The sequence below is a fragment of the Mus pahari genome, chromosome 13 (genome assembly GCF_900095145.1).
Source record: "Mus pahari chromosome 13, PAHARI_EIJ_v1.1, whole genome shotgun sequence".
Classification (NCBI taxonomy): Eukaryota; Metazoa; Chordata; class Mammalia; order Rodentia; family Muridae; genus Mus; species Mus pahari.
This window is the reverse complement of record NC_034602.1, coordinates 26,675,672-26,697,984: the sequence shown is the minus strand read 5'-3', so window position 1 is coordinate 26,697,984 and position 22,313 is coordinate 26,675,672. Positions and strand designations below refer to the sequence as shown.

Genomic DNA, 22,313 nt, shown 5'->3' with positions numbered 1-22,313 from the left:
GTTGGGTCCGTCTAACCTCAGCACCTTTATGTTTACTGTTTATGAAGGCATGGGTGGGGTAGCTGTGTCTTCTCAGGCACGTTGACTCTGGGGAAGGGCTCTGTGCAGCAACATCTCTGTCCCACAGCTGGAGCTCTTGGGCTTCGTGTTGTCTAGAAGGTAGCTCCATTACCCTCTGGGTGGTCAGTGAGACCTAGTTTCAGGCCTGGGAGCCTTAGAGCCTTGCTGTAAAATGGGTGTGGCAGTCCCTAGAGCATTGTCTTTCTGTGACATGGATTCTCGGAGGCACTTCTTGGCACTGGGAGTTTTGGGTAGCCTCTGTACCTGCAGGGACGAAAGGTGAGTGTGGACTGTACAGGCTGCTGCTAGCCAGCAGCTATTGCAGGGCTACCTCTGGCCTGCTCAGGGTGAGACTGTGTGGTGATTTGTTTCTTGTCCTCCACTCCCCACTGTGCCTTGGGACATTCTTTTAGTTAGCTTTTGGAAGGGCTGGACAAAGCCCTGCCTCATGCTGCCTACTACCATGAACCTTCCTTTGGCCTTCTTAAGGTATCTGCTGCGCATCTGAAGGTGGCCAGACAGTACCTGGGAAATCCTTGCTCCTGTATTTGGTCCCAAGTGGGGTCTAGTTTAGTATGTCATGTTGGGAACAAAGTGATTTTGTATCCACAAAGGCATTGGTGGAACTAGGAATCAGACCCAGGGCCTCACACCTACTAGGCAGGCGCTTTTCTCCTGAGTTGCACTCCAGGCCTAAGGTTCTTTCTCACCTTGATCTGGGAGGTGGGTTCTTAGAGTGTTGTTATCCCTACGCACCCACCCACCCTTTTTTTCTTTACTGTCACACTGACTTTTGGCCTTTGAAATCTACCACTAGGAATGATATCAGTTAAGGTCACATGCTGAACATCACTCTGTGGGGTTCTGGGCAGTCACATGGTGATTTTAGGCATCAAAGAGCAAGCAGGCATTTCCCTGATTCCCATTGTTTTGTGATGTACACATACCTGTGTTGTGAAGATAGCTGATGACTGTAGGGAGCCAGGGCTGAGATGCTTCCTACCTCCCCTGTCCTCCTGTCTACCACAACCCCCCAGGGTCTACAAGGATTTCAGGTCCTATGCTCTTAAGGGATTGATGGTCTGAGTCTACTCAGTCATCAGTAAGCTATAGCAAACTCTTATTTTCTTCTTCACAGTTTTAATTTGCTTTTTACAAAGCCCCATGTAACCAGATGCTGAGTGCAGCAAGTTCTCAGGGCTGACCTCTCCAACTCGAGTGGGTAGTACAGTCCTCAGGTCACAGACTGGCGCTGCTGAGGGCATTAAGTGGTCTGCTCCTCTCTTGCAGGCGTCCGACCTCCCATCATGAACGGGCCCATGCACCCCCGGCCCCTGGTGGCGCTGCTGGATGGCCGGGACTGCACAGTGGAGATGCCTATCCTGAAGGATGTGGCCACAGTAGCCTTCTGTGATGCACAGTCCACACAGGAGATCCATGAGAAGGTAGTGTCATATGTCCCTATTAATAGTTGGCCAAGCTTTCTGGGGGAATAGGGTACTCCAGAGCATGGGCCGGACTACATCCTCAGGCTGTAGTCTGAGTCAGCACACAACACTAGTCACGTTCCTTGGCCTCTGCCACAGTGGGTCTAAATACCACTTGGTCTTATGTGGCCTGTCCCTCTGCTTGGCCTGGCCAGGAGCTGTAGAGATGGGCTTACTCTGTATTTTCGTGACTTGCATCACAGCCAGTTCATTGGAAGGAGAACTGTGGGCACCTGGCAGTGATTATGCTGGATGCTACCTGGCATATACAGAAAAGGGCACGCTGTCCTCACCCTCAGTGCCTGCCTAGAGCTTGTGGTTGGTGGTTAGCAGCTCTGAGCAGTTTCTGTGATTCATGTTTGCTCAAATATGTTGGGTTCCTCTGTTACCTGGATGTGTTCATATGATTTCTGCTTGTATCAAAGCTAATTCAGATTTTGCACTGAAGACAGCTTGAAACATTCTTTAAAACAAATCTAAAGAACTTCAGGAGTTGACAGGGTAGAACCAATCGGGAATTGAAACCTCAAGGGACCTGGCACCTGCTCTTATGGATGGTCTGGATGGTTTGCTTCACTGGGAAGAATGGTGAGCTTTGTTCTTGGTGGCACTGTGGCCTCAAAGGGTGGGTCTTTTGGCCCATTGCAGATGTTGCATCAGACCCAGAGGGCAGTGAAGCCCATATCTGAACTTACCTTCACATAGCCTACTACTCAGCCTTCTAAGTCTGCCAGGCATGGGATTTAGCATGTAGTGAACCTACAGCTCTGCTCCCCAGTGGCTGCAGAGTCATCTGGGACAGTCATTCCAGCCTGAGCCCAGTGTGTGTCTGTAGTCCTTGGGTACTTGTCACTTCTGTATAGATTATCAGTTACAAGGAAGTAAGGCTCTGTGAGTAGAATAGAGTTTCTGACTCATGGGATACTCAGGCTGACTGTGGGATGGGCTACCATCAGCCAAAAGAGAAACTGAGATTGTCATGTTGAAGGTCATGTGGTAGGTGTGAAGAAGCAAAGTTGAAAACACAGGGCTTCAAGACACTAAAACTGAAAGTGAAAATTACTGCTGAGGGCATAGTAGTAAGCAAGCAGGAAGAGATCAGAAGTCTGATTCTTAGGCCTTGTGGAGAAGAGTGGGGAATGGGAGGCGAGGAGGAGCAAGGAGTAAGCAGGTTAATGGAACTCAGAGGGAAGGGCTGGGTGCAGAAACAGAACACAGTGATAGAAGAGTTCCCCAGACAATAGGAAATGGTGGCAAGTAAGGACCTTGAGCCTGTGGCATGGCATGGACAGTAATCAGGGGTACTCTATACTGTTCTACATCCTTACAGCATGCCAGCTGCCATACTTGGCCTTTGTCCTAGCAGACATGACCTGCATTCTCATAGTCATACCTGAAGGTATGGCAGCTTGATTCACAGTAGCCCAAATTGGACAACCACTCAGTGCCCTTTGGTGATATGCTGGGCAAATTGTATCCTGCCACAGATCCTGGCCCAGGCAAGGCATGACCCACAGGTACACAGCACTCACAGAGGGAAATCACCTTCCCTCCTTTGGATAGAAATTGGGTGGGATGGCTGAAGCCTGGGTAGAAACCTTGTACCACAAGAAAGCCACATACAGGGAATGGCACAGCCACAAGACAGGAGTCTGGTACCCAAATAATTATGAAAATGCAATAGGGCATGTGGGATACCTATCTCTAGGTGTGGGAAGGAAATAACTCTTATATATTCTTGTTATATGGTAATTTCCACCTTTTTAGAGCAAAAAAGTCCTCGCAGCTGGCTGAGTGTTACTGTCTACAGTGCAGATGAGCATCTTATACTGTCAGTGGAGAACGTAATGAAGAAGACTTTGCAGAGACTTTGGCTCTTCTGGCATGGACCCAGGAGGTCTATGGATGTGGGAAAGTCACTTGTGGCAGGAATCGCAGAACATCCATGGGTTGGCTGCTGTGCAACTTCTCAGCCAAATGATCTCCAGCTCAGGGCTGCATGGGTCCCAGGAGGAATCTAGGGACACTGTTCCCAGCAAGTGCTAAGTGAGGACTTAGGGCAGCACAAAGTCTCCAAAGGGATCCTGTGGGGATGGGGGAATGATGCTTCATGACCCACCGGTAGAGGACACCCCAGGCCAGAGGAAGTCTCTTGCACCTAAGATGTTCAAGAAATGAGTGGGTAGAAGTGTTTCATGTGACCAGCAGACTGCAGAGGTCCTGACCTTGGGCTCAAGCTGTAGGCACATCTGGAATCAGGACAAAGGTTGAAAGGAGAGGGTTTCACTGTGTGCAGAGTCCATTGCCAGGGCCAATCTAAGATCCATTGTTTATGCTTTGACGGGACAAAGCAGGGGACTGAGGAATGCATGTGGCCTTCAGGTATTCGGGCAAAGTGCTGGTGAACGTGGTTCCAGGGCTGGGATGGTGTTCTGGTTGCATGGCAGCAGCTGGATGATCAGGAGACTCAGGCAAGTTCAGAAAGGAATCTAGGCATTCTAAGTGGCACACAGGAAAGAAAGCAAGCAGCAATAAAATTCCGTGAGGTCAACTGGGCCCCTTGTGTCTTGGCCCAAAGGCCATGTGTAGATCTTCAGACCCTCCCAGTCAGCAGGAAAAGGAAGTCCTTGCAGAAAGCTGGCCAGAGAAGCACTGTTTATGTAAACTACTCATCAAGTCCCTCTCTGACCCCATGAAAACTCCCAGTTCCCCAGCAGGTGGCCAGTAGGAAACCTGGATGCCACTTCCTTCGGTTCCTGGAGCAGAACAGGGCAAGGGCCCCAGATGTCTGTGAAGTTGGATAGTATGCAGAGGCTTCAGCCAGTGTTTGCTCTGCCTATAGTTGACTATGTCAGCAGGAAAATATCTGGCGTGATGGTGAGGTGGGAAGAGCTGCAGTTTCATATGGTAGCTGTTGCTCTTCAGGTGATAGAACCATTCAGTATGGTTTGGAGCTTCCGTGTTCTCTCAGCAGGAGATCGCCCTGAGCATGAAACCTTACTGTGGTTTGGGGCATGAGCTCCATTCAGAACTTGTTGCTACTGGGTGCACTCAGAACCCATATCCAGCCAAAGGTAGCTGACCTGCATTAGTCATTCCTCATGTGTTCTACCTGCTACAGATGTCTGGGACCCATGTCCTTGCATTCTGGTATTGAGGGTACCAGGTACACTAGGGTCAAATCTAACCTGGTTATACAGCTGGTGGTGGGTGAGGATGTGTGAGTGGCTTGCAAAGCATGGTTTCTTGGAGGCCTATCCTAAGAGGACAGACCCAGAGGCACCCATACAAGAGGTTATAGGGTGGGTGGTGGTGGTGACCTGGGCTGTAGATCTCTGCCCACTGTCTAGCAAGTCTACCCGTAGTATGTTTTTGTCCTGCATCTGAGCACTGGTGACTTCATACTAGGTACAAAAAAAAGGACACTATGAAAAAAATTCACAGAGAAACATAGGCAGATTGCACCCAGGAAGGCAAATTCAAGCACCAGTAGTGGATGAACAGTAGGGTGTGTTTTAGTTGTAGAAACCCCAGCAGTTGGCAGCCTAGACCCACAGAGGACCCTCCATTTCTAAGAAATAACTCAAGGAAATGAACACACTGGCTTTTATCATGGAAGCGTTGGCACTGGCAGCAGTCAGAGTGCAGTAGAAAGTTCAGATGCTTTGATTTCTGCCTTCCCTGTTGGTACATTCTGCAGTACGTTGGAAACATCCTTTTGAAAGACATTACTCTCATGGTTAAGTGCTGAGGATAAAAAGCAAGCTGGCTGTCCACATGCATGGTGACACACATACACGACATAGGCCTCTAGGTGTGGATCTGTCCTGTCCACAGTCAGTCCCTTTGCAAACATAGTGAGGGACCCATGAGCATTTGTTTGTCCAGGCTGGACACCTGACTCATATCAGGTGTTAAATCCGTCTGAAACCACAGACCCATCCTGATACTACCCTGAGATCTTTCCATTTTGGTCTGCACTGCTCTAACTGCCATGGGCCTCAGCAAATAATCATTATGTGGGACTGATCCCCCAGCCTCACCTGTTTTACAGAGCTGTCCCAGGTCCTTCTTCCTGTGCTTGTGACTTCCCATCTGAAGTCCACATAGCACAAAGCAGTCAAGGATGTCCCTAAATCTCCCCTTATTCCTATGCCTTGGGCTGCTTCAGCTGCTGTTCCCCTTTCACTCTCCCACATGGGCTCTTCATGACACTCTACTGTCATATGGGCACCGCTGTTCTACACAGCTCTAAGTAGTGTATGTGGCCCCAATTCCCTCCTTGAAGCAACCATCAGTTCTGGCCCTGAGCTTATGCTCTAGGGGCCACTCACCCTCGCATCCCAGATGCCCCTGTGTCAGCCTCTTATGATCCTCCCTCAGCTCCTAGTTGCTGCTTCCGTGTGTAGGAGTCTAATGTTCCCTGGACCTAGAATGAGTGGAAAGGCTGCCCCTGTCTTTGCCCTTAGGGTTCTTCATGACAGGTGGAGGCTGTTCTGCCTCAGTGACAGCTGTCTGCATTCTGGGCCATGCACCTGGCTATTGAGATGTAGCTGTATGTAGAAAGGGAGACTGTGCCAGCCTTTCCCCATGGAGTACCCACGGCCCCAGAAGGATGCCCTTGTTGGGACTTTTTTTTTTCCAGCTGTTTTATGTTCTTATATCTACTACGTAGGAGAGAAAGAAGATTAGAGAGGTAAGGGGCTGTAGACCTTGTTAGAATACTTATTGCTGATTAGGGATGTTGTGTTTCTTGGTGCCAGTCCAGTCTTTGTTATCAGGATATCTCCAGCTTCTCGTCAAACTGCAGGAGCAGTAGTCACCTTTGGAGTACCTCTGGCCTCTCTCGGGGCTCTGGCCTCTCTCGGGGCTCTGGCATTTATTCCTTCTTCAACATCCCCAGAATTTAACTATCTGCAGCTGGCAAAAATCATACCTCTCCTAGAGCATAGTTAATAGCTTCAGACAAACTGAAGCAACTTCATATCCCACACCTGGGATTAAAACCAAAGCATCCTCATAACTGGGTTTTTAAAGAAACCAAAATTCTCACTGCATTACCTTAGCTCCACAGCTAACTATACCAGCTGGAAGTACCAGTACAGGAGACGGTAGGCACCACAGTTGGCTCATTACAGGGTGTAGTGCCCCTTAGAGGCTGGCCCTGCCACTCTCAATCTTATGTGCCTCTGGATATGTTTGTTAACGTGGATGCTCTTCACACTTCTTCAAGGAGACTGGTGTAGACTGGGCCCCATTGTTTTGGGCATGGGGTCTGGTTGTTAGCACATGGTGCTGCTACTTTTTGCCTCTGGACACCATCCACAGCCTTTCTACTGAGACTCTAATGGTAGCATGCTGCTCTTCTGAGAGAACTGTTATTATGAGAACACAGCTGTCCCTGCATTGTGTTCCTGATGTCTTTCCTTGTGCTCCTTCTGCCTCCCATACCCCTCTGGTTTGACTGGCTGCTCAGCCTTTGGGTATCTTTGGTGGATCCTGCACAGCTTAGTGAGCAGCCTGTTTTCTCTCAATGCAGGTACTGAATGAGGCTGTGGGTGCCCTGATGTACCATACCATCACACTGACCAGAGAAGATCTGGAGAAGTTTAAAGCTCTTAGAATCATCGTCCGAATTGGCAGTGGTTTTGACAACATCGACATCAAGTCAGCTGGGGATCTAGGTAGGAGCTCTGAAGCCCCTGTTTCCATTTACCAAGGTGTCTCACTGAACCTTCAGGCTCTGGTGGACAATCAGGAGAAGCCTGCTGGGACTGCTGCTTGATTTGGGGCTATGGGCAGGACAGGTTATGGTGGGCTGCACAGGACCAACCTACCAGACCTAGGGTTTAGGTTGAGACAAGGGACCAGTCAGAGAGGTCATTGTCCTCTTCCCAGAACAGGGACTATGCATCATAGTCATACTTGTATACATATGAAGTCATGTGTGCTCAAATTGTACACACGTGCATGACTCTGCGTCAGTATATGTATTTTTTATTGAAACAGTATGGCCATACTTAGCCATTTTAGCCTGTTTTTGTGCTAGTGGCCAACTTACAAAGCAAGGCTGCACTCTACAGTGTCTGTTATTGACATCATTCTGCCCTTCTGTTCCTTAAGGCTATAGAGGGAGGCTAGAGTTGACCTGTCTAGGGGAACCACAGGGCAACTGAGAACCTTAGAAGTGTGGGGGGAGTCAGAATGGCTAAGATTAAAAATTCAGGTGACAGCAGATGCTGGCGAGGTTGTGGAGAAATAGGAACACTCCTCCATTGCTGGTGGGATTGTAAGCTTGTACAACCACTCTGGAAATCAGTCTGGCGGTTCCTCAGAAAATTGGACATAGTACTACCGGAGGACCCAACAATACCTCTTCTGGGCATATACCCAGAAGATCTTCCAACTGGTAATAAGGACACATGCTCCACTATGTTCATAGCAGCCTTATTTATAATAGCCAGAAGCTGGAAAGAACCCAGATGTCCCTCAATAGAGGAATGGATACAGAAACTGTGGTACATTTACACAATGGAGTACTACTCAGCCATTAAAAACAATGAATTTATGAAATTCTTGGGCAAATGGATGTATCTGGAGGATATCATCCTTAGTGAGGTAACCCAATCACAAAAGAAGTCACTAGATATGCACTCACTGATAAGCGGATATTAGCCCAGAAACTTAGAATACCCAAGATACATTATGCAAAACACAAGAAAACCAAGAAGGATGACCACTGGGTGGATACTTCATTCTTCCTTAGAATAAGGAACAAAATACTCATGAAAGGATATAGGTACAGAGACAAAATTTAGAGCTAAGATGAAAGGATGGACTATCCAGAGACTACCCCATTCGGGAGTCCATCCCATCATCAGCCACCACACACACACACAAAAAAAAGAAGTGTGGTGGGAGCTGGGCATGGTAGCGCACGCCTTTAATCCCAGCACTTGGGAGGCAGAGGCAGGCAGATTTCTAAGTTCGAGGCCAGCCTGGACTACAAAGTAAGTTCCAGGACAGCCAGGGCTATACAGAGAAACCTTGTCTCGAAAAACCAAAAAAACCAAAAAAACCAAAAAAAAAAAAAAAAAAAAAGAACTGTGGTGGGAAAGTCAGTCTTGTTTTGTTGGTTCATGCTGGCCTACAAAGCCACAGGGGCCACAGCCTTGGAGGCTGGCCTGCTTTTCCTCGGGTGAGGTCCACCATTTGTCTCTATAGTACCTGAACTCACAGGCTCCACGTTTTAGCAAGGGATGGCCTAAGGCTGGGCCAAGTTTGGTCCCCTGCAGCCCAGATATGGGGAACAGGGTGTGCCTTGCTTGCCATATGTCTTCTCAGGGGTTTGTTTTGTTTCTGAGCCTCAGGGCTACCAGCGACTACTCCCTGTACTCTTGCTTATTTCAAGTGAGTTCTTTCCAGATGATGTGTGGGTCCTTTCTTGGTTCCTCCTTGTGTCAGGTACCTTTAATTCTTTTTGTTGTTGTTGTTGTTGTTTTTTGTTTTTTGTTTTGTCTTCCCCCCCCCCCCCCGAGACAGGGTTTCTCTGAATAGCCCTGGCTGTCCTGGAACTCACTTTGTAAACCAGGTTGGCCTCGAACTCAGAAATCCGCCTGCCTCTGCCTCCCAAGTTCTAGAATTAAAGGCATGTGCCACCACGCCTGGCGGTACCTTTAATTATTAAGATAATGTCTTAAAAATCAGTCCTGTCCTAGCACCTCAGTGGGAAGCATCCAGCCAAGGTGGGAAGTAGAGCTGGGGCCAGGGCCACTGTGGAGGATGGGCTCGTGGTTGGGATGGTGGGACCCTCTGAGGATAAGGGCTACGGGCAACCCAAGGTAGGATAGACTGTGTCAGCTTATAGTACCTGAGCATGGGCCTTTGGGAAAATTGGGGCACCATGGTTAGGGAAGAGAAGCCCCATCTGACTTGTTCCCAGGACAGTGGGGGTTTCTGAGCCCTGAAGTCAGGGCATGTCTGGCCAGGAAGCCCCGGGGGTCTGGAAGTCATGATTCATGTAGTGTCAACAAGTGGAGGCCAGCCAGTTCCAGGATGTGCCTTGGCTCCGGCCCTTTGCCAGTGTGGCCATGGCTGCTTAGGAATGCTGAGTGGCTAGTGATCCACATGGGGAAGAATTGAGTGTTGACAGATTGGCTTCTTTTCAGCCACCTGCACATCCAGAGTATTCAGACCGGGGATGGTCAGAGAGCAGTTAGCTCTGTCTGTTTGCTTGTTGGTTGCCACAGTGGTGTTGTACAAGGCTGTGAGTACAGGTTAAGTAGGCCCCGTGATAGAGACAGGTAGTCTCCTTGGTGGCTGTGGGCTGTGTCATCTGACATGTTACTGCTGAAGCACAACCCTGAGGTTGTGCTCTGACTGCAGCATCTCTGATTGTGGGTGACAGGAAGCTGTGGGCCTGGTACATGTGTCTCCGTGTGTCTTGTAGGCATAGCAGTGTGCAATGTGCCGGCAGCATCTGTGGAAGAAACGGCAGACTCCACCCTGTGCCACATCCTGAACCTGTACCGACGAACCACCTGGCTACACCAGGCCCTTCGGGAAGGCACTCGAGTCCAGAGTGTAGAGCAGATCCGAGAGGTGGCTTCAGGAGCTGCCAGGATCCGTGGAGAGACCTTGGGCATCATTGGACTAGGTGCGTTGGCCACTGTGACTCAGCACAAATAGCTTTTGCCCATCTGCCACCCTTGCACATAAAGTTGAGCCCCGGAGTTGCTGGTTGTGTTGCTATCCTCAGCTCAGGATAGGACATAGGAGAGGAAGTCCAGGGGCGGGGCTAGAGACACCAGGCTATGTCTTTCACAGGTGCCATCCATGGAGGTCATTCATGTGTGGGCATATGTGTATACTATACGTGGATGAAACAGACACGGTATACATGGACACACTTAGATATGTACACAGTTACATACACACTCATGACATGTTACTGCTGAAGCACCACCTTGAGTGTGTGCTCTGGCTTTAGGACCTCTGACTGTTGATGACATGAGACTGTGGGCCTGGTACATGTGTACCCCACAGCTCTGGAAGACGAGTGGGTATGGGCTCAGGACCTATTCCTGTACTGCTGAGGTGAGACTTAGTCCCACCCTCCCTTGCTTGTTCTCCCAGCTGTTGGCTTTTTGTTGGTACTCATTTGTTATGTGTCCCAGAGGCATGGCACAGTAAGTTGTGCCGGAGTTTCAGCGTTGAGGGCTCCCTTGTCACCAGGTAGCCTCCCCTGAGCTAACCTGGGCTGTACTGTACTCCTGCCTCAGCACTGCTGCCAGCGTCAATAGATGGGGGATGTGTGTGGGTCACCTGAGTTAGCGGAAGAGATAGACCTGGGATATAGTTGTTGTCCCAGCAGACACTCATGGCAGGGCTGTTTGATGTTCCCTGTCCAGTGTGTAGGACAAGATAGTACCTCCTACCTCAGGGTTGTAGTCCTGAGATTTATTGAAGGGTGAAGAAAGACAAGCACGGGGAGTGAGGGGTCAGGGAGTCACTGGGCAGGTTTTGGTGGTCAAGGCAGCCCCACCCTCAGGTCTTGCCCTTCAGTCTGTTTGGTCTTACTCTATGAGTGGCTTAGCCTCTGCTTCCTTCACTAGTGTTTGGGGGCTGAGCCATGTATCCTTTTGGTACTCTGCCTTGCAGTGACACTTTGTCCACTGTGGCATGTGGCTGCCACTAACTACCTTTTGGCCTACACTGCTGTCTTCTCCACTGTGTCAAGCTGTCTACTGTAGCCAGAGCTCCCCAGGTCTCGGGACACATGGATGGTGATGCTTGTGGACATACTTGTGTGTGTGTGTGTGTGTGTGTGTGTGTGTGTGTGTGTGTGTGTGGACAGTATATACAAGCGAGGATGGGAATTGTGCCTCCTCAGGGCACAGCAAGGGCTCCGGAGGGAGTTGCTGCACCCTCTATCTTGGGGACCCCCTAGTCATATGTAATTGCTGTCTACCAACTACAGAACAGTTCTGAGGCTGGCTTCCATATACTGTGGCCTCCATCTGGAAGGGAGAGGACCACCTGCCCCCAGGTATCCCTACTGTCTCCTGCTTTTCCTTTCTATAGCCTGCTGAGGCTGCCTTCAGTGTAGAATTTGGTGATCAGTTCTCCTTCATAAGAGAGGGCACATAGGCAGTGTTGACTATAAGTTCACTTCTGTAAGTGAGGTGCCAGCTACTTGCCCATGTCTGTTGGCTTCACACCCAGTCTTCTGCCTTCCCCTACTTGTTCTCTATCAGGTTTTTGCAAAATGCTCTGTTATAACTGAAATGTACTGGTTTCTCTCAGGGAGTATACATTGTATTCTGCCTGGGACAGCTCCGTACCTTTTCCAACAAGCCTCCCTTTCTGCAGTCTCTGTACTCCATCTGGTACAGTTTGCTAGGTTCATCAGCCCCCGAGTTTGTGTTCTTCCAGCAGACATAAGGGTCTAGGTGTTGTCTACATGCCTGTCTTGATCAGAAGTTCTTACTGTTGAATAGGACTCTGTTGATCTGTTTAGCCACTGGACATGGGAAGATGCTGTGAACAATTTTGGACATGTCTTTTTGTGCATGTGACACTGTTTTTCTTTGATTTAGCCAGAAGTGTAGTGACTTGATGAGCCGGCAGGAGGCCACCACTGCATTCTTCAAGCAGGTGTGTGGCTTTGACACTTGTTAGTTGGGTAGCCGCCCTAGGGTTTGGACTTTGTGGATCCTTACTAATGTCAGCATCAGAGCTGTCACTGCTGTGGTTTAGTCTGTACCCTCCCAGTAGCTAAAGAGCCTGAATACCTTTCTTGCTGGAATGCCTGACCATTTGAGAACCTGGTACCTATGTTGTGAGGTGTGGTGCTTGTCAGGCTCTGTTCGGTTCTTGGTGTGGATCTGCAAGATTCCATCTGTGTTTTGCCTCAGGGCCTCATCAGACAAGTATATTGGCAACATGGCACCCACTTAATATCTGTGATGAGAGCAGATTCTGGTTCTGAAGAAGTCCAGCTATTCCTTGTAAGTTGCTACCTTTTGTGTCCTAAGTAGTCTGCCTGCTCCAGTGCTCTGAAAACAGTGCTTTCTCTGAGTAGCTTCATGGTTGTGACTTTACAGGTTTTAGACCATCTAAACCCATATACCTTACCCAGTGTTGTAAGTGTATTTTGACAGGAAATATAGACAGACATGGTTGTGCCTTTCCACAATGTCTGAATTTGTTGAATAACAATAAATTCACAGGGCTCAGAGGTTTCCAGTGGCAGAAATTTGCTAGATAATTCTGCCTCCCCAGTAAACTGACCAAGGTGAATGCAGGATCTTTTATTTTTAGGACAGGGTCTCGTTATGTCGTCCCATGGGACCAACAACTTGATAACAAATAGCTCTGGCATTAAAGGAGTGTACTACCACACCCAATGTTTTGTTCCAGCCTTTTCTTTTTTTGGATATTTAAAGTCTTATTTATTTGTTACTCTTAAGGGCATCTTTCTATCTGCACTCACTCAGACTTAGAAGTAGAAGCTCTTAGTGAGAACAGCCTATGTCTCTTGGCGAACTGTCCTGGTGTTTTCTTTGGCTTCCTTCATTCTTTTGGTCACAAGTTTTTTTTTTTTTTTTTTTTTTTTTTTTAACATTTTTTTTTTTTTTTATTAATTATATGTAAGTACTCTGTAGCTGTCTTCAGACACTCCAGAAGAGGGCGTCAGATCTCTTTACAGATAGTTGTGAGCCACCATATGGTTACTGGGATTTGAACTCAGGACCTTCGGAAGAGCAGTCGGTGCTCTTACCCGCTGAGCCATCTCACCAGCCCCCTTTTGGTCACAAGTTTAGCACATTCTGCAGCCTCCTCATTTTTCTTAGTATATTATTTCTTTAGAGCGGTGTGTTGGTGTTTGTGTTGCAGGGCACATGGAGTAAGGAGATGCTGGATCTTGGGTGTTTTGGTCCTGGGCTTCGGACCTTCTTTGTGTAAGGGCTTTCTGATAACATATTGGCAGATATCTTTACTTACTTTTTTATTGCTTTTCTATTTTCACCATGACCAAGGCAACTAACAATGTATTTAATTTGAGGGCTCATGGATTCAGAAGGGTAGAGTCCATAACCATCATGGTGAAGAACATGGCAGCAGGCAGGCATAGTGCTAGAGAAGTAGCTGAAAGCTTACATTTGATTCACAACCACAAGGGGGAGGGAGGGAGGGAGGGAAGGAGGGCGAGAGAGAGAGACAGAGAGACAGAGAGAGAGACAGAGACAGAGAGAGACAGGCAGACAGACAGAGACAGAGAATGAATAAGTGTTACCATGATAGCAAGCTGGGAGTGGTGTGGGCTTTTGAAACCTTAACGCCCACCCCCAATGACACACCTCCTAATCCTTCCCAAACAGTTCCATGAACTGGTGATCAAGCATTCAAGTATATGAGCCTATGGGAGCCACTCTCATTCAGACCACCACAACAGACATCACTTTCTTTAGAGACATTGAGAAGCTTTTGGATTTTGCTAGCTCTTTTAGACCCCAACTCCCTGTGTACAGTAGTATCTGTTAGTCCATAAAATAAACAATCTCAATCTCTCTCCTTCTCTTGCTCCCTTCCCCCCCCCCCATAATAACCAAGCTGAGATTACTCAGATTGGCACCCACAGTGCATTCTCAAACAAACTTGTGTTTCCTCTCTCCAGTTCTCTTTGATCGGTAACAATGATGCTTCTTTTTCTGTAGCCCTCTCTAGGCCTCCATGCAAGGACATTCCTGGCCTAAGTAGCTTTCTTAGTCATGGAGGGAGATTCCATAACCCCTTTTTTTCTATCTTTGACTCTTAAACTCAGAACCATGTGTCTGAAAGTTGCCAAGTTCTGCTGCTTATTGGGGTTGAAGCATGACCCCTTCATTTAATTACATCTTTATTAGCTTTCTGGTTTTGATGGTTTCCTTCACTACTTAATCTTGGCTGTCTTGGAACTTGCTTTGTAGACCAGGCTGTCCTTGAACTCTGAAGTCTGCTTGCTTCAGTCTCCTCAGTGCTGGGATTAAAGGTGTGTACCATCACGATTAGACATGAACTTTTCATTAATTCCTTTCCACAAATTGGAAACTTAGCTGGGTGGAGTCTTGCCCTGAGGTCACTACTCCCTCTATTCCATTTAATATCAGGCTTTTCTTTAATCTGTATATCTTCTTGAACACAGGATTGTAGGCTTAGATTTTTCAAAATCTATTCTAATTGGGGTTCTTAACTGCTTTAATCTCCCTTTTAGCCCACCACCCACCAGAGGTAATGGAGAGGAAAGGTTCATAGAGCACAGAAGGATGTGGACCTTTTTAGAAATAGTTTTTTGGGGTGATTCTAATCTTCGCTGTCAGGATATCAGCAGTTCAGTTCATGAGAATCAGCAGTGGTAGCTTGATCCACTTGCAAACACCATTCACTAATCAGCAGTTTGATCCAGAAGAAACTATGTGACTTTGCCAATTGGCCTGAGTCCATGGAAGCAGCAAGAAGCTGCCAGAACACCACCAGAAGGTCTTTGGTACATTTTTCTCTATGAAGTCACAACAAGTGATGATCAGCAAAGAGGGCAAGGCAAACCAATGCCACAGCATTGTCAGTAAAGAGCAGCATCAGCAAAGCCCAACGAAGACCAGCAAAGAATGGCAAAACGAACCAATACCATCCTGTTGTCCACTGTCTGCTGGGTTATTCTTATACCCTTTCCAAATATCATGTTTCTGCTTAAGTGTCTGCTCTAGCAAAACATCACATGCCCTTTTTTTTCAAGCTGCTTCTAGAAAAGCACCATGTGTCTAGTCTCAGTCAAACATTTTCTCATAAGACAGTTTCAGAAAAACATCATGTGACATGACTGAGTCCCCAAAGAAACCAGAAATTTCCACTTCACAAGATTTAGTCTGGTGTTCCTTTCCTCTCAAGTTGTACATTTTGTATTTTTTCCTTGTTTAGCTTGCGTCTCTTCATTACAGATTTGCATAAGAGCACTAAGAACCCCAGGATAGAGTCAATACTAGGCTGATTTGAGATTTCCTCTGCCAACCTAATTAATCCATAAATACTCAATTTAGCTTCAGGCAGACTTTTTGGACAAGGGCAAAAAGTAGCCACATTCTTTGTCAAAATATCACAAGAATAATCTCTAGGCCACATACTAAAATTCTTCTCCTTTGAAACCTCTTAGGTCAGGACCCTAAGGTTCAAGTTACCCCCAGCACCACTTCCTTCCATGTTCTTACTAGTATGACCCATTAAGCAATGCTTAATGCATTCCACTGTTTTTCTAATCCAAAGTCCACATTCCTTCAGACAAAATCATGGACCAGCCTATCACAGCAATATCACAGTCCCTATTTCCAACATCTGTCTTAGGGTTTCTGTTGCTCTGAAGAGACATCATGACCATGACAACTTTTTAAAGGAAAACATTTAATTGGGACTGCCTTACAGTTCAGGGTTTATGCAGGCAGACATGGTGCTGGAGAAGGAGCTGAGAGTTCTACATCTTGATCAGAAGGCAGCAGGAAGAGAGTGAATCACACTTCTTTTAACAAGGCCACTAATAGTGCCATTCCCTATAGTCTTATGGGGTCCATTTTTATTCAAACCACCATCCATATCATTCATTTCTTTTTCTTTCTTTTAGTGTGAGGGGTTGTTCAAGACTTTTTTTTTTTTTTTTCTGCATAGTGGTGGCTTTTCAGTAACTTGCTTTGTAGACCACGCTGGCCTACAAACTCACAAAGGTGCTTGCCTTTGCCTCCCAAGTGCTGAAATTAAAGTTATTAAAGGTGTGCACCACCAGAGGCAGGCAGATTTCTGAGTTCAAGGCCAGCCTGTTCTACAAAGTGAGTTCCAGGACAGCCAGGGCTATACAGAGAAACCCTGTCTCGGAAAAAAAAAAAAAAAAAAGGTGTGCACCACCACACCTGGCCATGTCATTCATTTCTGGTAGTTTCACTTTAGAATCAGTTCATCAGTTTGTGTTTTGTTTAGTCCTTGTGGTGGTGTGGGAGCCTGGTCTCTAAAATTTACCATGTCCTTAGGACATTACATAATCCTATTATTTCATGTTTTGATTTCTCTTAGTAGAGTTCTGTAGTGATCAATACAGAATGTTTGTACAAAGTTTGTAAAACTTGTTACTGTGCTTTCCCCAGTGCTGTGATAGTACCTAAGTACCCGCTCCAGCCTGGTGTTAGGATAGCTACTGTTAACAAGTTGTGTTTTTAATTTCCTGTAGTGTTTAGGAACACAGTTGGCCTTTGTATGTTGACCTATCCTGTGGTTTCCCTAGATCCTGGTTTGCAGGTTCTCCAGGCATTTCTTGACACCCTGCTGGGCCACACTTGCTTCCATCCTTTGTTCTTGCCTCTTTGACATTAGCTGTGATGGTCGGTGCTTTATAGACTGCATTTTTCTCTCTGCTTTAGTTTGAGTCATTTCTATTGGCCGCTGTTCTGTCTTTGGTATATAGATTCTTCATTGCAGAATTCTTCATAGCTTTTCCAGCTCTAGAACAGGTGACTGGGTCTTTTGTAGGGACCATTTCTCTGCTGCAGCTGACTATCCTCTCTAGTTTTTTACATGTGCCTATGATGCTGTCACGTGTTCCCAGCAGGTATCAGAAGTCCTCCCAGCTGATCCCACCGGCTGGGCTGTCGTCTGTGGATCTCTTTGTTCTTACTTTTATCTGTTTGAATGTTTGTGGTATACTTAATTTCATCTAGAAAGAAATAGTAGAGGCCAAAGTAAGTGACACTTATCCTTAAAATTGTTGTTCTGTGCTGTTAGGGATATCTATGCTGGGGTGGTGCTGTCTGACAGCTTTGGGTACCTCAGGAAACAACTCTGTTTGAGTACCCTCTGCCCGTTTTCAGGGCAGCCCCAGCTTTCACACTGGGGAGGTTTTCTACAGGTTTCTACTGCTCACATTCTCAGCAGCAGCTGTCCTGAATTAGAAGCTTCTCTGTGACCCTCTATCAGTCTTCTTGGATTCTGCAGAGTCCTCCTTCCTGGCCTGTGACTGCTGTGTCCCTGGCCTCAGCATTCCTTCATGGCCCTCCTGATGCACCTTCCCTGTCTTCTGTGCCCTAATCCTGTAGAGTCATTGGGAGGGACGTAGGGCTTTGGTGGGCCCTACCCTCCCTGCTGGTCCTGTTGCTCTAGTGGAGTCTTCACACTTGTTCCCATCACCTTTTCAAACTTGAGTTTCCTGGGGAGGCTGTCCTGGCTACCCTCTTTAAAGCTTCCTGTGTCCGGCCAACATGCCTGACTCTGCTCTCTGCTCTTTTCCTGGTGGGCATTAACTTTGTCTCTTGATGGATGCTGCAGGAGAGGCTTACGTCCCCAGTATTCTCTTACCAGCTGTCTGCTGCATCTGTATCCAGCATGTTGTTGATGTGTGGATATGTGGAGCTGTCCCTATACTATGCCCTTCAGCCTGTGGCTCCCACGACAGAGCCAGGCTTGCCTCAGATGACACAGGATGTGGATTTGTGCAGTTGAGCCAGGAAGGTGGCAGATACATTGCATGCAGTGTACCCTCTCTGCTGCTAGATTCTTTTTTCTTTCAAGAATTATTTCTTATTGTATGGGAGAGGGGAGGAGGAATGTTCATATGAGTGCAGGTGCTCACAGATGCCAGAAGTGTCAGATTCCTCTGAAGTTAGAGTTAAATGTGATTCTAAGCTGCTTGACATGAATGTTGGGAATCACACTTGGTTCCTCTACAAGAGCAGCAAGCACTCCTATCCTCTGAGCCAACTTTTCAAACCCCTGCTGCTGGATTCTAATGTTCAATGTGGTTCCAAAATGTGCTGTCTGTGGCCAGAATTGGGATTCCAAGGGTGTCTGTTAAGTGGACCCATTGATAAGTGGTCAGGGGAGGGGGCCAAGCTGATTGTGTATTGACTTTATATATTAGTGAGTATAGCTGATCGATGGCAGGCTGCTGGAGGGTGACAGCTAGCATCGTTCCTCCTACCCCTTGATTGTGGTGCCTCAGCACCAGGGAGCAGAGTGTTTGTGACTGAGATCCCAGAGATCTAGTAAAACTTTGGTAGGCAGGCAAAGTTATCTGTGAGGCCCCTCGAATTATGGCTGTGAGGCCAACCGCAAGCTCTGAGGATGCATGTCTCACTTCCTCTTGACTCTGCCAGGTCGTGTGGGCCAGGCGGTGGCACTTCGGGCAAAGGCTTTTGGCTTCAATGTCCTCTTCTATGATCCATACCTATCTGATGGAATCGAGCGGGCCCTGGGGCTGCAACGCGTGAGCACACTGCAGGACCTGCTCTTCCACAGTGACTGCGTTACTCTGCATTGCGGCCTCAATGAGCACAACCACCACCTCATCAATGACTTTACTGTCAAGCAGGTGCGCTGCAGCTGCCCCACCACCCTCCTCTCCTCTCCCACAGGGCAATGCTGTCCCTTCTTCACAGTGTAGCCCTCTACTCTTCCCTCAGGGTTTACCCTTGTCCCTTTCCCCCAGGAGACAGTGGGCCTCTGGCCTAGACAGCAGCAGTAGTTAAATCCCTGGGCCTATCTCATTCCATTGATACTGCAGGATCTACTTGCTGGTGCTACTGCCAACCCTGGCCTAGGCTCCCTCCCAGAAGTAGTCTGTATGAGGCCATCCCCTGGTGGGTGGGAAGTAAGATTTGTTTGTGCGTGTGCCATTACAGTGAAAAACCCCAGTGTCAGTCACTCACATGATTATCCTGTCTTCTCAGATGAGACAAGGAGCCTTCCTGGTGAACACAGCCCGTGGTGGCCTGGTGGATGAGAAGGCACTGGCCCAGGCCCTGAAGGAAGGGCGGATCCGTGGCGCAGCGCTGGACGTGCATGAATCAGAGCCCTTCAGGTGCCCCTGTGCCCTAAGATGGACTATGCCCACCAATCTGCTGACTATGACTTGGGAGACCATGTCTTTGAGTACTACCCTCTTGCTGGCTGGGTTAGGGGAGGGTTTGCTGTCTGCTCTCAGGAGGGGACAAGATCCTCAAGAATCTGTCTAGCCTAGGCCATAGTAATAGGCTGGGCTTAGACTTGGCTTATTTTCAGTTTGTCTCTTGATGTCCATGATGGTCCCATGGTCACCAGGCTCAGCGGGGCCAAGGCACACGCTAGCTTGGCTTCGCATGCAGCCTCTAGTTCAGTCTGGGCTGACTTCCTTCTTGGGGCTCCAGCAGCTGGCAAAGCCCATCGAGGGATAGCAGACCAGTTGAGTGATTAGCCACTGAAGAACACAGTGGAGTCTGTCTGAGAGCCCTCATTCCTAGGGTTTGTTCTGCTGGGCAGGGCTATGCCAGCACCCCGGCAGGGCTCTTCCTCTAAGGCTCAGAAGCCCCTCTACTGTTAAGACCTTGGGGTAGGTTTGCTAGTTCTGCAGTTTCACTTTTTCAGATGCCTTGGGGAAGGTCAGGGGCCTCCTATCCCAGGGCTGGTTGCCTTCTGCACCTCCCCAGACTTGGGTGCTCAGATCACTCTGACTGGGTATGTGCTGTCCTCAGCTTTAGCCAGGGACCCTTAAAGGATGCACCCAACCTCATCTGCACCCCCCATGCTGCATGGTACAGTGAGCAGGCGTCCATTGAGATGCGAGAGGAGGCAGCCCGGGAAATCCGGCGAGCCATCACAGGTAGGTAGCCCCATGCTATCAGACTGGCAAGTTTTGTTTTATGCCTGTTAAGGGGAGGTGACACTTGGTTGTTCCTTTATTGGGGGGAGGGGGTCCTTTGGAGTGAAGTTGAGTAAAACATAACATTTTCGTACATGACGACCTGCCATGCTGGATGCTATCAGCACTTGTGAGCTGAGAGCACATGTATGGGGCTAAGGTCTCCAGGTTGGGAGCAGACTTTTCAGGTGGATGGTCCTGTGATATTCATGGGGAGGAAGCCAGGGCTGTGGGAAGAAGGGTGGCTCTGGGTCTACCTCTTGGTCCCCACAGAGGCAGCAGTTTTAACCCACATTGCTGTCTTTCTCTGGTGTACCTTCCAACATCCTAGGCCGGATCCCAGATAGCTTGAAAAACTGTGTCAACAAGGACCACCTGACAGCCGCCACCCACTGGGCCAGCATGGACCCTGCTGTGGTGCACCCTGAGCTCAATGGGGCTGCCTACAGGTGAGCAGGCAGGGGAGGGGACAATCTCCAAGACAACGAGGCTTAAACCTGGACCTTGGCTAGTAGGTTATGCAGTAGTGGGTCATATGACTAGGGCTACACCCTTATGTAAGGCCCCTGTGGATGTTAGAGGATTGAGCTGGATGGGACAGTCTACTTTCTTGGGGCAAGAGGTTTGGCCTTAGAAGCCTCCTAGGCAGGAATGCTGGGCAGAACTGTTGTTGGGCCAGAGAGTAGTAAGGAGTCAGGGAATGGGGCTTGGGGAAGACCTCAGGTGAGAAGCCAGGCTGTGATGCTGCCCAGCACTGACCAAGCACTTACTGCCTCCAATTTTTCTAGACCTCGGGGGTCATTGATAACCATACAGAAAGGGCTGTATGCAGCAGGTGGGTCTCTGTAGAGCTCACACGTCTGCCCTCCTCTCCCAGCAGGTACCCTCCAGGCGTGGTGAGTGTGGCCCCCACTGGCATCCCAGCTGCTGTGGAAGGGATTGTTCCCAGCGCCATGTCCCTGTCCCACGGCCTGCCCCCTGTGGCCCACCCACCCCACGCTCCCTCTCCTGGCCAGACTGTCAAGCCTGAGGCGGATAGAGACCATACGAGTGACCAGTTGTAGCCTGTGAGGAGCTGTCCAGCCTTGGCACCTGGTGGAGGGTGCTGCACGCTCTTGGACCCAAGTGTGCAGAGGTGGCATCCAGTGTGGGCCCTAGCACTCCAGAGACTGGCCCGGGCGTGCACTAGGCGGGGCAAGAGGAAGCACGTCCCCAAGTTGATTGTAGTTGTCCCGTCCTGTGGGCTGGCTCACTGTCCTGTGTCCTTTGCGTTCCTCGTTTAAGCAAAAGAAGTTAGTAGCTAATTCTATCACGAATGTTCTTGTCTGTGTACAGTTTTTAGAACATTACAAAGGATTTGTTTGCTTAGCTGTCAACAAAAAGAAAGCCTGAGGGAGCATTCAGCAAGTCAGTTGGAGATTATTTTTCCTTTTCTACGTTGGAACGTGCCCCGGAATGTGGCCGTCGGCACACTTCTCAGGACAATGAATCCTTCCTGTTTTTCTTTTTATGCCACACAGTGCATTGTTTTTCTACCTGCTTGTCTTATTTTTAGAATAATTTAGAAAAACAACAAAGGCTGTTTTTCCTAATTTTGGCATGAACCCCTTGTTCCAAATGAAGACGGCATCACGAGTGGCTCAGAGGCGTGTCTGCAGTACCCAGTGTGCTCAGGACCACCGGGGTCTGTCCTGGGGGAGGCAGGGGTTGGCAGACCCTTGCCTGTGTGGTGCCGTCCTGCTGATGTGGTAGGCTAGCAATATTTTGGTTAAAATCATGTTTGTGACTGTAACCATTTGTATGAATTATTTTAAAGAAATAAAAATCCCAGAAAGAGCCGGCACGCCTGGCACCAGTTTTAATGGCTTCATCAAATGGGAGCACTGGTGGGTCCCTTCTGGTCCTAGCTCTCATGACTTCCAGGGCCTGACTCAGCTTCAGTGGAGCAGGCAGTCCTGGGGAGACCCAGAAGAGGGCAGCAGCAGGTAGGGCAGTACACCCCACTACATCCTAAGGGGATAGAGGGCCCTGGGTTGGGGAGGCCATCCTTACATACAGGGAGGGAGGGCTGTGTGTGA

The 22,313-nt window shown here is 48.5% G+C and overlaps 1 protein-coding gene across 4 annotated transcripts in view; it reads left to right on the top strand.

Annotated features, from left to right (window-relative positions):
* Ctbp1 (C-terminal binding protein 1) overlaps positions 1–22,078 on the top strand; it is a 28,751-nt gene extending 6,673 nt beyond the window's left edge. For 2 of the 4 annotated variants that reach the window (XM_021210349.2, XM_021210351.2), the window contains 8 exons: positions 1,351–1,505; positions 7,087–7,231; positions 9,997–10,203; positions 18,716–18,930; positions 19,289–19,419; positions 20,069–20,196; positions 20,567–20,684; positions 21,116–22,078. In XM_021210349.2, the coding sequence (XP_021066008.1) occupies positions 1,351–1,505; positions 7,087–7,231; positions 9,997–10,203; positions 18,716–18,930; positions 19,289–19,419; positions 20,069–20,196; positions 20,567–20,684; positions 21,116–21,299 (1,283 nt within the window). In that variant the 3' untranslated portion in view covers positions 21,300–22,078. Of the gene's footprint in view, positions 1–1,350; positions 1,506–7,086; positions 7,232–9,996; positions 10,204–18,715; positions 18,931–19,288; positions 19,420–20,068; positions 20,197–20,566; positions 20,685–21,112 lie in introns of all 4 variants that reach the window. The other 2 variants (XM_021210348.2, XM_021210350.2) reach the window with 1 other exon arrangement.
* Positions 22,079–22,313: the final 235 nt, after the last annotated feature.